At 42.2% G+C, this 13,975-nt stretch overlaps 1 protein-coding gene across 1 annotated transcript in view; it reads left to right on the forward strand.

The window, feature by feature from the left end:
• The window catches only part of LOC118363612 (GPI ethanolamine phosphate transferase 2-like), a 134,943-nt gene that overhangs the window by 43,516 nt on the left and 77,452 nt on the right, over positions 1-13,975 (forward strand). The window contains exons 5-6 of the mRNA XM_035744668.2: positions 2,166-2,304; positions 4,917-5,129. Of these exons, the coding sequence (XP_035600561.1) occupies positions 2,166-2,304; positions 4,917-5,129 (352 nt within the window). The remainder of the gene's footprint in view (positions 1-2,165; positions 2,305-4,916; positions 5,130-13,975) is intronic.

Below are 13,975 nucleotides of genomic sequence, written 5' to 3' on the forward strand. Positions count from 1 at the left end.
GACCTCGGTAATAGGAGGTTGACATGCAGGACAAGGCCATCCCTCATCCTTTTACCTTTTCCTTTTTCATTCTTTGCTACAATTTGCCTCGGGGTCAGCCCCTATTCTCCTAGGACATCACATCTTTCACATTATGATCTAAACTCTGCAATGGTGCTGCAAATTGCACTCGCCTTCACCCACACAACTTGGCGCGTGAAAAGTTGAAGACAAAATTGTCTTTCATTGAAAATGGGATGAGATTATTTTTCATTGAAAAGAAGCAGTTAAGTTTGTCATGTTGTTCATTCCGCTTTTTGAAACATTTTACAATTTTGTCGATTACTCCCAGAAACTTGGCAATAAATCGATCGGAACAAGGCATGGCAACATATTTATTTGGTAGGCTACAAATGAGCACACTTTTAGTACCGCGTTGTAAATCAGGATGGCTGCCTCAGTGCAGGGGAGGGAAAGGAGCATTTTTCTCTTTCCCCTGTTCCTTTTGCTCTACCTCCTTAAAGACTCAACTGAACGAATAACCCAATCTAGGGTGATAAGGCCACTCTTTTTTTTCGCCCAAGGTTTCATCGATCTTCATTCCCAACAGACTTTTCAACGTTTTGTCTCCTTACCTTCCACCAGACTGCAACTGCGACTTCCGACGTCTGGCAGATTGACATTCTCCTGCTGGTGCTCAAGCCCCCCGCTTGAGGAGGCCTTGGGGTTGTTTGATCAGAAATACAAATTGCCTGGCAGTCAGGAAACCTCACAGAGTGGTGGTGGCGAGCAGGTCCCCGACTTCACTTTTCTTCATCTCCAGACTTCATCTATAGTAGTTGTATCCCTTTTTTCCCGTGCAGAGCAAATGACTATTACGTAAGGCCCAACTGTCTTTGCATTTGCAGTTAATACTGTTGTTGTGATTCAGTATTGCTTCTTGAATTAATTAATAGGCGTAGACATTTTGGTGAAACGTGGCTTATTGAATTACTTGGATTTACTGCTGCAGTGCTACTAGCTTCCTTACTAGCTACCTGGTGAGTTCTGAGGAGCCTGTCATGGGTTTCCCAAAAACCTGAAAGAACTTTCTATTGAAGACTCAGTCGGAATTTCCCACAACCCGATACTTTGAAAATGTGGCTTTGGGAAAAATAAAGCACGTACCATCGAGTGGTTGATATTCATGGTCACATGACAGCATAAAAATATTTGGAATGGCCACAGGTGACGTTGCCAGCCCCCTCAGTCATATACTGTACAGTGCAGATTCAGCACTCAGAGAGGGTTAGATTATACTAACCCCCAAAAATAAGCTATCAGGAGATGGACAAAATAGTCTATAGTAGATGACACTTGTAGCATGAACCACTCATGAGAGTAGCATGAACTACTCATGAGAGTAGCTGGCTATGCAGGCTGCTGATGAGGAGGAAGGTTTGGAGTGTAGCTCGCTCACTTAGCGTTAAGATGCCGTTGATTTGAAAATAGCTGGCTTGGTTAGGGCGAGCAGCTAAATTGGTAGGGACTCGAGGCTTCTGTTAGCTTGCACTGCTAAAGGAGGCAGGCGAGTGTAGAAGAGAGTGCCTGAGAGTTTCGTTTGACATGAAACGGCGCGGACCACCTTCCATTCCCTGAAGAGAGAGAGTCTAGCCCCTCAGGCGCTGTTTAGACACTCCATTGTTTCGCTCCAGCCAGTGGAGGACATGAGGCGAGGCTGCTACTTCCAGCAGCAGGCCTCTATTTCAAACAGATATCTCTCCCCCCCGTTTCTCCGCTGACTGTGCGTTTCTATTACCTGTTGAAGCCCACACTTTCTACCTGATAAGTCCCTCATAGGGAGTTGAGTAGAGATCAGATGTCCGTGGCTAGAATATTGAAGTAGCCCTGAATTGACTGCACAGGCGAAACAATTGTTATTTTCCAATGTGAATATATATGTACCCATTATGCTTACAAACTGCCGAAGGGATACAATAGTACTACTGCTGGCACATTTAGGCTGGCATTATCTGTGAAGGATAGCCTATTGAGGCTGATGAAGAGTTTTTCCCCTCCCCAGACTCAGTCTTATGTCACGGGCTGCTTACTGAATATATGCTAACTGTAAATTGCAGTGGATTAAAAGTTTCTGATAAATGGCCATATGTCAATATTTGCTCTGCTTATGTCCCATGCGTCCTCAGGAGACAGTGGGTGCACTACCCTACCTGCTGGTGCTGTGTGGCGACCACGGGATGTCCGAGACGGGCAGCCACGGGGGCTCGTCTGCGCATGAGGTCAACACCCCCCTGGTGCTCATCAGCCCTGCCTTCAAGAGGAAAGGTAAGCACTTTCGTTGGCTCCCCCTGTTATCCTTTAGCCTGTCGGTCTCAGGCTGTCTTGCTGTCAGTGCACAACTAGGCACATTCACACCAGTGTTCAAATCCATATTATAGCACTGGTCCACCCCTTTTTTTTATATGCACTTACATTTGTTTTCACATAGCCACGTTTTTCCTTTTTCCTGAGTGAGGATTAATGTCACTTATGATAAGCAGGGGCCTACTCCAGAGTGCCTGAGCCACACACGCATACACGCCTGGATAATTACAGTTGAAGTTAGAAGTTTACATACACTTAGGATGGAGTCATTAAAACTCACTTTTCAACCACTTCACAAATTTCATGTTTACAAACTATAGTTTTGGCAAGTCGGTTAGGACATCTACTTTGTGCATGACACAAGTAATTTTTCCAACAATTGTTTACAGACAGATTATTTCACCTATCATTCACTGTATCACAATTCCAGTGCGTCAGAAGATTAAATAAACTAAGTTGACTGTGGCTTTATGGAAAATTCCAGAAAATGATATTATGGCTTTAGAAGCTTCTGATAGGCTAATTGACATAATTTGAGTCAATTGGAGGTATACCTGTGGATGTATTTCAAGACCTACTTTCAAACTCAGTGCCTCTTTGCTTGACATCATGGGAAAATCAAAGGAAAATCAGCCAAGACTTCAGAAAAAAAATTGTAGACCTCCACAAGTCTGGTTCATCCTTTGGAGCAATTTCCAAACGCTTGAAGGTACCACGTTCATCTGTACAAAAAATAGTACGCAAATATAAACACCATGGGACCACGCAGCCGTCATCCCGCTCATGAAGGAGACGAGTTCTGTCTCCTAGAGATGAACGTACTTTGGTGTGAAAAGTGCAAATCAATCCCAGAACAACAGCAAAGGCCCTTGTGAAGATGCTGGAGGAAACGGGTACAAGTATCTATATCCACAGTAAAATGAGTCCTATATCGACATAACCTGAATGGCCGCTCAGCAAGGAAGAAGCCACTGCTCCAAAACCGCCAAAAAAATGCCAGACTACGGTTTGCAAGTGCAGATGGGGACAAAGATCGTACTTTTTGGAGAAATGTCCTCTGGAGAAACTGTTTGGCATAATAACCATTGTTATGTTTGGAGGAAAAAGGGGAGGCTTGCAAGCCGAAGATCACCATCCCAACCGTGAAGCACGGGGGTGGCAGCATTATTTTATGGGGGTGCTTTACTGCAGGAGGGACTGGTGCACTTCACAAAATAGATGGCATCATGTGGAACGAAAATTATGTGGATATATTGAAGCAACATCTGAAGACATCATTCAGGAAGTTAAAGCTTGGTCGCAAATGGGTCTTCCAAATGCACAATGACCCCAAGCATACTTCCAAAGTTGTGGCAAAATGGCTTAAGGACAACAAAGTCAAGGTAATGGAGTGGCCATCACAGCCCTGACCTCAATCCCATTGACAATTTGTGGGCAGAACTAAAAAGTGTGTGTGAGCAAAGAGGCCTACAAACCTGACTCAGTTACACCAGCTCTGTCAGGAGGAATGGGCCAGAATTCACCCAACTTATTGTGCGAAGCTTGTGGAAGGCTACCCGAAACGTTTGATCCAAGTTAAACAATTCAAAGGCGATGCTACCAAATACAAACGGAGTGTATGTAAACTTCTGACCCACTGGGAATGTGTTTGAAAGAGATAAAAGCTGAAATAAATTATTCTCTCTACTATTATTCTGACATTTCACATTCTTAAAGTGGTGATGCTAACTGACCTAAGACAGGGGATTTTTACTAGGATAAAATGTCAGGAGTTGTGAATAACTGAGTTTAAATGTATTTGGCCAAGGTGAACGTAAACTTCCGACCTTCAACTGTAAATATATTTACACACACGTACTCTCTCTCACACAACTGAGCTCTGGCTGTGAGAGACGACGACGTATTTTACGTACACACAGGCACCGCCATCTCTCAGCTGAGCTCTCACACTGTGAGAAGCGGTGACGTCTTGACACGGTGTGAAGAGGAGCTCATTAACGTATCGCCGCTCCGTGACGAACGTGTCGGTGGCCGTCCATGTGAAAGTGATAATTGTTTCCTCATCCGCCACATCTATTTCAGAGATCACTCCTCATCCACATGGGTTTATTTCAGGGGGATCAGATTGTCCTGAGAGACTGGCTGAGGAATTGATGGACAGGCTCATGCAGTAGCTTGTACTGTAGGGCCTCTGAGACGTGAGCAGAACCGCAGAATTCATCTTCTGGATTGGCCTGTCAACTGTCAGTATTAAGATTGAGCTTTTGTCAAACTGAAAAACTGGACACAGCATTGATAAAATATAAATATATGTTGTTGTTGTATTTGAATTTGTGCTACACAAACCAAATCAATAATTATTTTAAAAAAATATGGCACGGTAGGGATTGATTAGGGATTCAAATGTTCTGGCCTGTAACTTCTCAAATGATTTTGAATGGGACTGAATTGTGTGTCCCCAGAAGGTCATTTATGCAAGACTGTGTGTCTATGCCTGTGTGCCTCCTTGCAGGCATGTCTCTCTATGTCCTGAGACCCTCAATCCACCTCCTCTCTTTGCTCCTTATAACCAGTGGGGATGGAGAAGCCGCCAACAGTAGAGCAGGTGGACCTGACCCCAACCCTGGCCCTTGGTCTGGGCCTGCCCATCTCCCAGAACAGCGTGGGCCGACTCATCCAGCCCGTGGTGGAAGAAGCCTCGCTCAGGGACCAGCTACGCTTCATGCACCTCAACGGCCACCAGCTGAGCTGCCTGCTGAAGGACAGCATGCCAGCCTATGAGAAAGGTAAGAGGGAATGGTGCAGTGCAGTGGTAGTGCCAGATCAGAGCAGAGAAAGGTTAAACCAGCTCCCAGCCTCCCAAATCCACAGAGTTGTCCGTGTGTACAAAGCTAATCAGAAAAAGCAGCTAAATTCAAGTGTGTTACTAATACAAACACAAGCAAGTTTACAGGCGCTTAGGCACATACATACCATTTGTGGCGTGGACACACACACACACACCACACACCACACACACACACACACACACATATCATCTGGCCCTGGAATCCTTTAAGTCTGTAAATACATGTATTGACACCTGCAAAGGATTCACAAAGATTGCCTTTGGTTGGCTCTCTCCAGAGGACAATCCTGCCCTCCTTTCCCCTCTCTCTCTTTCTCCGTCTGCACACACACACACAGTCCCTTTTTGCAGGGTTCTACACTCTCCTACTTCTATTATCTTACTGAATCACTGTCAAAGAAAGAAACAAATAGAAAGGATAACATTATCCACCTAAAGGGGTTCTTTCTCACACACACACACACACACACACACACACACCGCCCCCGTAGTTCCATTTCAATCTCGGCTGCTGTGCTTAGGCTCTGTTGTATACAGGTCAAAGCGAGGCTTTGAGACACAACAGAAGAAACCTGGGCCCGTATCCACAAGCATCTCAGAAAAGGTCCTAGCAATCCCTTTTAAGACAACGAACCTCCCAGCTCGGATTAGGTTTTAGGATAATGTTAAGACACTTCTCAGACCAACTCTGAGCCATCTCCGCTGGTAATCACCACACTTTTGAGGTACTGCGAAGGAAAGATAATGATGTTTCTCATTGACATTGTTGCAAAGGGTGGGGAATAACCAATCGCGATGAGGCATCGCCAGCTGTGAACTCTGTATCACCCTTTAGACAGCCACAGTGAATGTGACTGGACATCAAATATTGCAATGGTAAAATGTTTGATATGCTGTCATTTTCGCCTGACATGATCACTTTGCCTATTCTTATACTTTTTTATTTTTTATTTGACAATTCTGATGGTTGTTAAAAGCATAATTTTGACAACATTTCCATTATATCAACACACTTGTCACTCCCATTTTACAACTCTAAATCGCTTTGGCACAGTAGGCATCAAGTCACTTGCCGATGATGTTGTACAGTGGGGCAAAAAAGTATTTAGTCAGCCACCAATTGTGCAAGTTCTCCCACTTAAAAAGATGAGAGAGGCCTGTAATTTTCATCATAGGTACACTTCAACTATGACAGACAAAATGAGAAAAGAAAATTCAGAAAATCACATTGTAGGATTTTTAATGAATTTATTTGCAAATTATGGTGGAAAATAAGTATTTGGTCAATAACAAAAGTTTATCTCAATACTTTGTTATATACCCTTTGTTGGCAATGACAGAGGTCAAACGTTTTCTGTAAGTCTTCACAAGGTTTTCACACACTGTTGCTGGTATTTTGGCCCATTCCTCCATGCAGATCTCCTCTAGAGCAGTGATGTTTTGGGGCTGTTGCTGGGCAACACGGACTTTCAACCCTCCAAATATTTTCAATGGGGTTGAGATCTGGAGACTGGCTAGGCCACTCCAGGACCTTGAAATGCTTCTTACGAAGCCACTCCTTCATTGCCCAGGCGGGGTGTTTGGGATCATTGTCATGCTGAAAGACCCAGCCACGTTTCATCTTCAATGAATGTTCTTATCATTTTGACCCCACGGGGTGAGATCTTGCGTGGAGCCCCAGATCGAGGGAGATTATCAGTGGTCTTGTATGTCTTCCATTTCCTAATAATTGCTCCCACAGTTGATTTCTTCAAACCAAGCTGCTTACCTATTGCAGATTCAGTCTTCCCATTCTGGTACAGGTCTACAATTTTGTTTCTGGTGTCCTTTGACAGCTCTTTGGTCTTGGCCATAGTGGAGTTTGGAGTGTGACTGTTTGAGGTTGTGGACAGGTGTCTTTTATACTGATAACAAGTTCAAACAGGTGCCATTAATACAGGTAACGAGTGGAGGACAGAGGAGCCTCTTAAAGAAGAAGTTACAGGTCTGTGAGAGCCAGAAATCTTGCTTGTTTGTGGGTGACCAAATATTTATTTTCCACCATAATTTGCAAATAAATTCATTAAAATCCTACAATGTGATTTTCTGGATTTTTTTTCTCATTTTGTCTGTCATAGTTGAAGTGTACCTATGATGAAAATTACAGGCCTCTCTCATCTTTTTAAGTGGGAGAACTTGCACAATTGGTGGCTGACTAAATACTTTTTCCCCCACTATATAATGTTCCATACAACATTTGAAAGGCCTATCATTTTCATTGAACACAATCAAAGTTAACATAAGCTCTAGGTTTCCTTCAATTGCCCAATTTATAGGCATGTCCAATTTAGGAATATTTTCTAACAACGTGATATTGCGCTGCAAATGGATAACTTGAAATAACATGATGTAGATCATTTGTAAAAATAAATAAAAATGAAAGAAAACCACGATTATTTATTAGCGTAATGGTTATGACCATTTAGTCATGTCATGTGAAATAGGCCTTCTGAAATCATAGTCAAAAGTGCAAGAGATACAGTTGCGTGTAGGTCTACATTATTTATGGCTCGATCATATAGAAAAATCAAAGCATTATTTCAATACCACCATTTCCTGCTTGTAACTGCTCGTGAGCTATCCTAAATATCTGTTGACTAGGTGTGACTCTTATGACCAAAGAGGCCTCCTGCTTAGCTTTTATTTCTGCCCATAAGAGTAGGAGTAAAATATCTCTATTCTCAGCACTTAGGACCAATTGTCTACTCTTGAGATGCTTTGTGCACATGGACCCTGTGCTTAGTCTATTACAGTGGATGTTCTGTAATAGGTCGTTTAGACAGTGTCTCCTCCCAGTTTTCAAAATTGCTCCTGCACTTGTATGTGGTTCATCATCTTTAAAAGGGTGGTCTCAAATGTGCAATATAAATGTACAGAAAAAAGTGGTAGAGTTTTTGTTTTTTTAAGTGGTTCACATGCAACTCCAGGGTTGTGGGTTTGATATCCTCAGGTTCCCCATGCTGAATATGTTAATTTAGGCGCTCTTTGACATATCAGAATCCCTTGATGATTCTCTGCGGAGTGTTCCAACTCTACAGTATAGGAACATATTCCATATTCATTGGAGGTACGGTTCCCACTTCAGAATGATCCGGGATCTGGGTTTTGAAAAAAACGAACGATCCTTGTCGGGAGAGAGATCCGTAGAGAGAGTGTGTGCGGGGGCGTGTCTGTGTTTGCATGTGTCTCTCATCAGAGTACTCGAACCTGATCAAAGCCACGTCGCGCCACGCAGATTTGTGTTTGTGAATGTGGCTGCATTTACAAAGGCAGCCCAATTCTGATTTTTTTTTTGTGCCACTAATTGGTCTTTTGACCGATCAGATCTGCTTTGAAAAAGGATCTGATGAGATTGTTCAGAAGACAAATATCAGAATTGGACTGTCTATGTAAACGCAGCTCGTGTCAAAACAAGCCCTCTTGCGACACACATGTTCTTTCACTGAGTGCTACGCCACATACACTCCCCTCCATATGTGTTTGGAGAGTGAAGCTAAACATTTTACGTTTGGCTCTATACTCCTGCATTTTGGATTTGAGATCAAGTGTTTCATTTGAGGCGACAGTACAGATTGTCAAATTTTGTTTGAGTGTGTTTTCATACATATCTGTTCTCCGGTTTAGAAATGAAAGCACTTTATATATCTTGTCCCCCAATTTGAAGATGTCATAAGTATTTGTTCAAAGTTCACTTACAGTGTATTAAAGGAGTCCCATATTCCTAGCAAGCAATGGCTACATCAATCTTGTGACTCATTGAATGCGTCTGCAGCTTATTTTGGTTGTGTTTTGTCCATTAGAAAGTGAAGGGTGAATAATGACTGGAGTAATTTTCTTGATCATCCAACAAGTTTGTAAAAGGCAAAAGCTTGATGTAGTCATTGTGTGCAAGGAATATGGGACCAAATACTAAACTTTTGACTACTATATATATACTATACTTATGAAAAAATACTTCTGACATCTTAAAATGTGTGTACTAGATATATAAAGTGCTTTCATTTAAAAACTGTTAAACAAATGTATGAAAATACCCTCAAAACAAATGTTACATTCTGTGCTGTTGCTTCATATGAAACATTGTATATCAAATCCAGAATGCTGGAGTATAGGACCAAATAAAAATGTTTAGCTTCACTGTCCAAAGGCATATGGAGGGGAGTGTAAATTGATACACACAGACATGCACACACACACACACACACACACACACACAGATCTACATAGTTACAGTGTAAGATTGTGTTTTAAATGAAGTATTTTAACAGTGACGAAAGGTATTAATTATGGAATTTGACTACAACAACACATACACCACACCCTCATGAGAGGGTAATCACACTCTGTGTGTTACCTGGCAGACTATAGCATAGAGCAGTATTTCTCCATTTATTGCATGTGTGTTAATTTAATGTCATTTATTTTTATTTAACCTTTATTTAACTAGGCAAGTCAATTAAGAACATATTCTTATTTACAATGACAGTCTACCAAAAGGCCTCCTGGGGGGACGGGAGCCTGGAATCAAAACTTCTTTTTTTTTAAATAACATAGAAATATAGGACAAAACACACATCACGACCAATGATGTAGATGGGATGTCAATCCGCTCAATCCGCTTATTCTGACTGCATTGTGAACGTTTTCCACAAACATTTAGCTTGAATAATCATCCTAGATGAACTGGAGAATTTGGGGCACTGATGTACCATAAATCAACCATACCAGCTTCAGCTTATTATTTTAGAAAGAGTGTGTCTTCTCCTCCTCACAGATTTCTCAATCATCTTTTAATCACAGCTTTTTGTTCCATAAGTGAGGTGCGAAGAAATTTATCTTCAGAATACGCTAATGTTCAAATTGTTGGTAGAGGACTTCGCTGAAGAACGAGGTTGTTTTTTTTGGATTTTGTGTTTTGTATTTTTCTTTATGGGTTTCTTAATGCTCCTGCTTTGATTGTTTAATTGCTTGGTCTTGTCATGCAGGGCTCCCTCAAAAAAAGAAACCTTGGTCTCAATGGGACTCCCCCTGCCTAAATAAAGGTTAAATAAATATATGTTCATAATTTGAACCAAGTCACCTTCTCATCAATTCACCTGCCACCTTTTCCCCTCCATCTCTTTCCTACGTGTATTTTGGGGCTCCGGTCTTATGTCACCCCATGGGCCTCTAAATGCTGAATGCACATTACTGTAGACAAATACATGCTAATCAATCACAGTGGCTGCTTATTGCTACTGTCATTTAAAACATATTTATATTGCAGTTTAGTAGCTCAAGAGAAAGGAGAACTCACACAGGCCTTAAATTACTATTCTGATTTGGATCTAAAATGGCTGCCAGGAAGGTCCTTGTCTACACTACAGATTATTCAGCTCCATTTCTTCACTCGCTAGTTTCCATAGTGATTCTGGGACAACTTTACAAGCGGTGGACCTAAATATTGAGTGTGAAATCTGGCCATTAAAACTCTGAGACATGAACCGCATAGCATCCTTGTGAGATTGTCCTTACTGTATACACGATGGACATTCGTAGACATCTACACAAACAACCATCTCACGCCTACAGCAAATGTCTTGACAAGCCCAGACAAGACATGGTGAAAATGCTAAATTCGGTCTGTGGTGTACGTACCTCATCTTTTTTTCTTCTTCTTGTCTTTATCACATATTTAAATTACTGGACCTCCTTTTGAGAGGCTTTAAATTTTTCCTCAGTAAAAGGAACAGAGGACCGTATGGATTTGTTAATCTGTGAGAAATCTCTGCTAGAGAGAGTTGGGCAATTGGAGAGAGTGGCTGATTTTAAAGAGAACTCTGCAAGGTTGTGGTTATTGCTGTCCCAGTCAGTCACCTTGATTAAGGCAGCCTTTATATGCAAGTTAAATAAAGGTTACATTTAAAAAAATAAAAAATGTCACATCCAGCAAGTAATCTGATCCTAAATTCAACCGCTCGGCTGTAGTCGGCTAAATTTACAGTGTGGCCGAACAAATTGGACTGACACAGTAGTGCCTTTATCGAGGCTGTTCGGCCCTTTCCCATTTTGACCTTACACATGTGGATCTCAAGCATACGTGAACAATTACATACAGTGCTGGAATGAAAAAGATGCTGGTACACATTTTTAGAGTTTCATATTTTAGTGCGATTGGGCGTTCATGGAGGGGGCGGACATTGTGATTTTGTCTGGATTGTGACCTCTGACTGATGTGTGTCACCAGTGTCGATCTCGAACTGAACACTTGGCCCCTAAGCCTTTTATTGAGTGGCCATTTGCTTTTGCTGTTCTGTTCGATAGTGATCACTCTGCAAGTGGTTTGGGCCCAAATGAGCATTGAGACGATGAACACTCGACATCCCAACTGCCACTTATAAATATTCCAAAATGCAAAATCCATCCGTGAGCATCTATCTTGTAGCATGACTCACTTGCTATGAAACACGGGCAGTGAGGACCCCGGGGCAGACACAAATGCATAGTCTGATAGACAGTGAGAAAGTTGTCAAAACAACAACATCTCTCTACTCCTGCCTAAACTATGTGCAATTATATTGGTCACCAGTGATTTAAATCTGCTGGTTTCAACATAATCTAATCATCTATACTTAGTCTAAATACAGTGGCAACTAGAAGATACCCCAAAATATTTAGTATATCAACGTAAGCTAAATATTGTATGATGTGGCTTTCCATGGTACTGATTTTATGTGTGTGTGTGTGTCACGACTCCTGCTGAAGTCGGTCCCTCTCCTTGTTCGGGCGGCGTTCGGCAGTCGACATCACTGGTCGACATCACTGGTCTTCTAGCCATCGCCACTCCACCTTTCATGTTCCATTTGTTTTGTCTTGTTTTTCCGCACACCTGGTTTACATCCCCTCATTACTCTACGCTTATATTATCCTCTGTTCCCCCCATGTCTGTGTGTGGTATTGTTTGTTTTGTTACGTGTATGATGCTTCAGGCTGGTTTTGCGCCGGGTATGGTTGTAACCCGTGGTTTTGTATTTTGTAGCATTTTGTGTAATTTGTGCGCATTCACTTCTTTCCCTTGGGTCGGAGTGTTGTGACGCTGTTGCGTTCGGCTGTTTTCCTCGGCCTGAATAAAGTGTGCCTGTTCACTCATCTCTGCTCTCCTGCACCTGACTTCCTTCGACCAGTTGCACACACTTTGTGTGTGTGTGTGTGTGTGTGTGTGTGTGTGTGTGTGTGTGTGTGTGTGTGTGTGTGTGTGTGTGTGTGTGTGTGTGTGAAACGCCATCCTCCTCTTTCATTTTGCCTTTACGGTCTATGACTCTGTCATACAGTACACGCTTTTAGTTTTTCTTGTCCTAGTCTACCTGGCTAAAATACTTACTCGCTAGCCTAACTTTCTTTCATGGCCAACGATACACCATGCCAGCTAGTTAACATTCGCATACGTCATCTAGCTACATGTTGAAATTACATCCTCTGCGGCCAGGGGCACAATGTGTGAATTTATGGTTGGATCAGAATTGCTGTTATAATCATTGGCCAGTACAGAGAATTAAGTAAACCCACAAGTCCGTGGGCCTCCTGACTCCCGAGTAGGGCAGTGGTCTAAGGCACTGCATCGCAGTTGCTAGCTGTGCCACTAGAGATCTTGGTTCGAGTTCGAGATCTTGGTTCCAGGAAGACCCATGGGGCGGCGCACAATTGGCCCAGCGTCGTTGGTGTGGCTGGCTTCCAGGTTAAGCAGGCATTGTGTCAAGAAGCAGTGCAGCTTGGTTAGGTCGTGTTTCGGAGGACGCTTTCGACCTTCACCTCTCCCAAGTCTGTATGGGAGTTGCAGCGATGAGACAAGACTGTAACTACCAATTGGATACCACAAAATTGGGGAGAAAAAGTGGTATAAAAAATAAGAATAAAAAAATGTCCAAATCCGTATCCATGGATAATTTAGGAAGGGGAAAGGGGGATACCTAGTCAGTTGTGCTGAATGCTTTCAACTGAAATGTGTCTTTCGGTTACTGGCCCAACGCTCTAACCACTGAAGGGGCCAAATATAGCTAGCTCGCAAGCTAGTCACTGGAGGACTGGAGGACAACAACACAATGAGATTCAACAATTAAAGTTTTAATTGAATAATAATGAAGTTTGACTTGTGATGGGATTGGTCTGAAGCCAAATCCAAACTGTCTTTCCTTGACACTTTTCTTTTGGTGCGCCAGGACCATTCACAGCTGAGTTCACTCAGTTTAGCTCATTGGCTATAATTATTATTTTTTTATCAAGGGAGGCCAAATGTTTGCTGGCTTCCCTTGCATTCAATGGTACGGGGGTAACAATGTCATAGTCTTTCTGACCAGACAACACCAGATAGACACACAACACAGTGGGGCGTTGTTTCGTTCGCTCGGCTGCTTTCTCTGGTGAGATACATTCAGCAGCCTCTGGCAAATTGAAGGAAATTTGGAAAACACAGAGACAATATATATATATATATATATATATATAGACATTTTTAAAACTTTTTTTTGTCTCGTAAATTTGATGCCACTGTAGCTAACTAGCTAGTTCACTTGCTAATGGAAGGAGGATAGCATTGTGTTTCACTAGATGGTTGGTTAGTTTCTCTTTCTTTTCATATGAAGTGAATGGCTCAGGCTTAGCTAGCAAGTTAATAATGGAAGTTAATAAAGATTTTGTGTAACGTTACATGATCAAACTTCAAATATACACTAAACTCTAAAGCCTTCCGCAAGCTTCCGTTCGGCTGGT

This window comes from Oncorhynchus keta, chromosome 30 (assembly GCF_023373465.1).
Source record: "Oncorhynchus keta strain PuntledgeMale-10-30-2019 chromosome 30, Oket_V2, whole genome shotgun sequence".
Taxonomy (NCBI): Eukaryota; Metazoa; Chordata; class Actinopteri; order Salmoniformes; family Salmonidae; genus Oncorhynchus; species Oncorhynchus keta.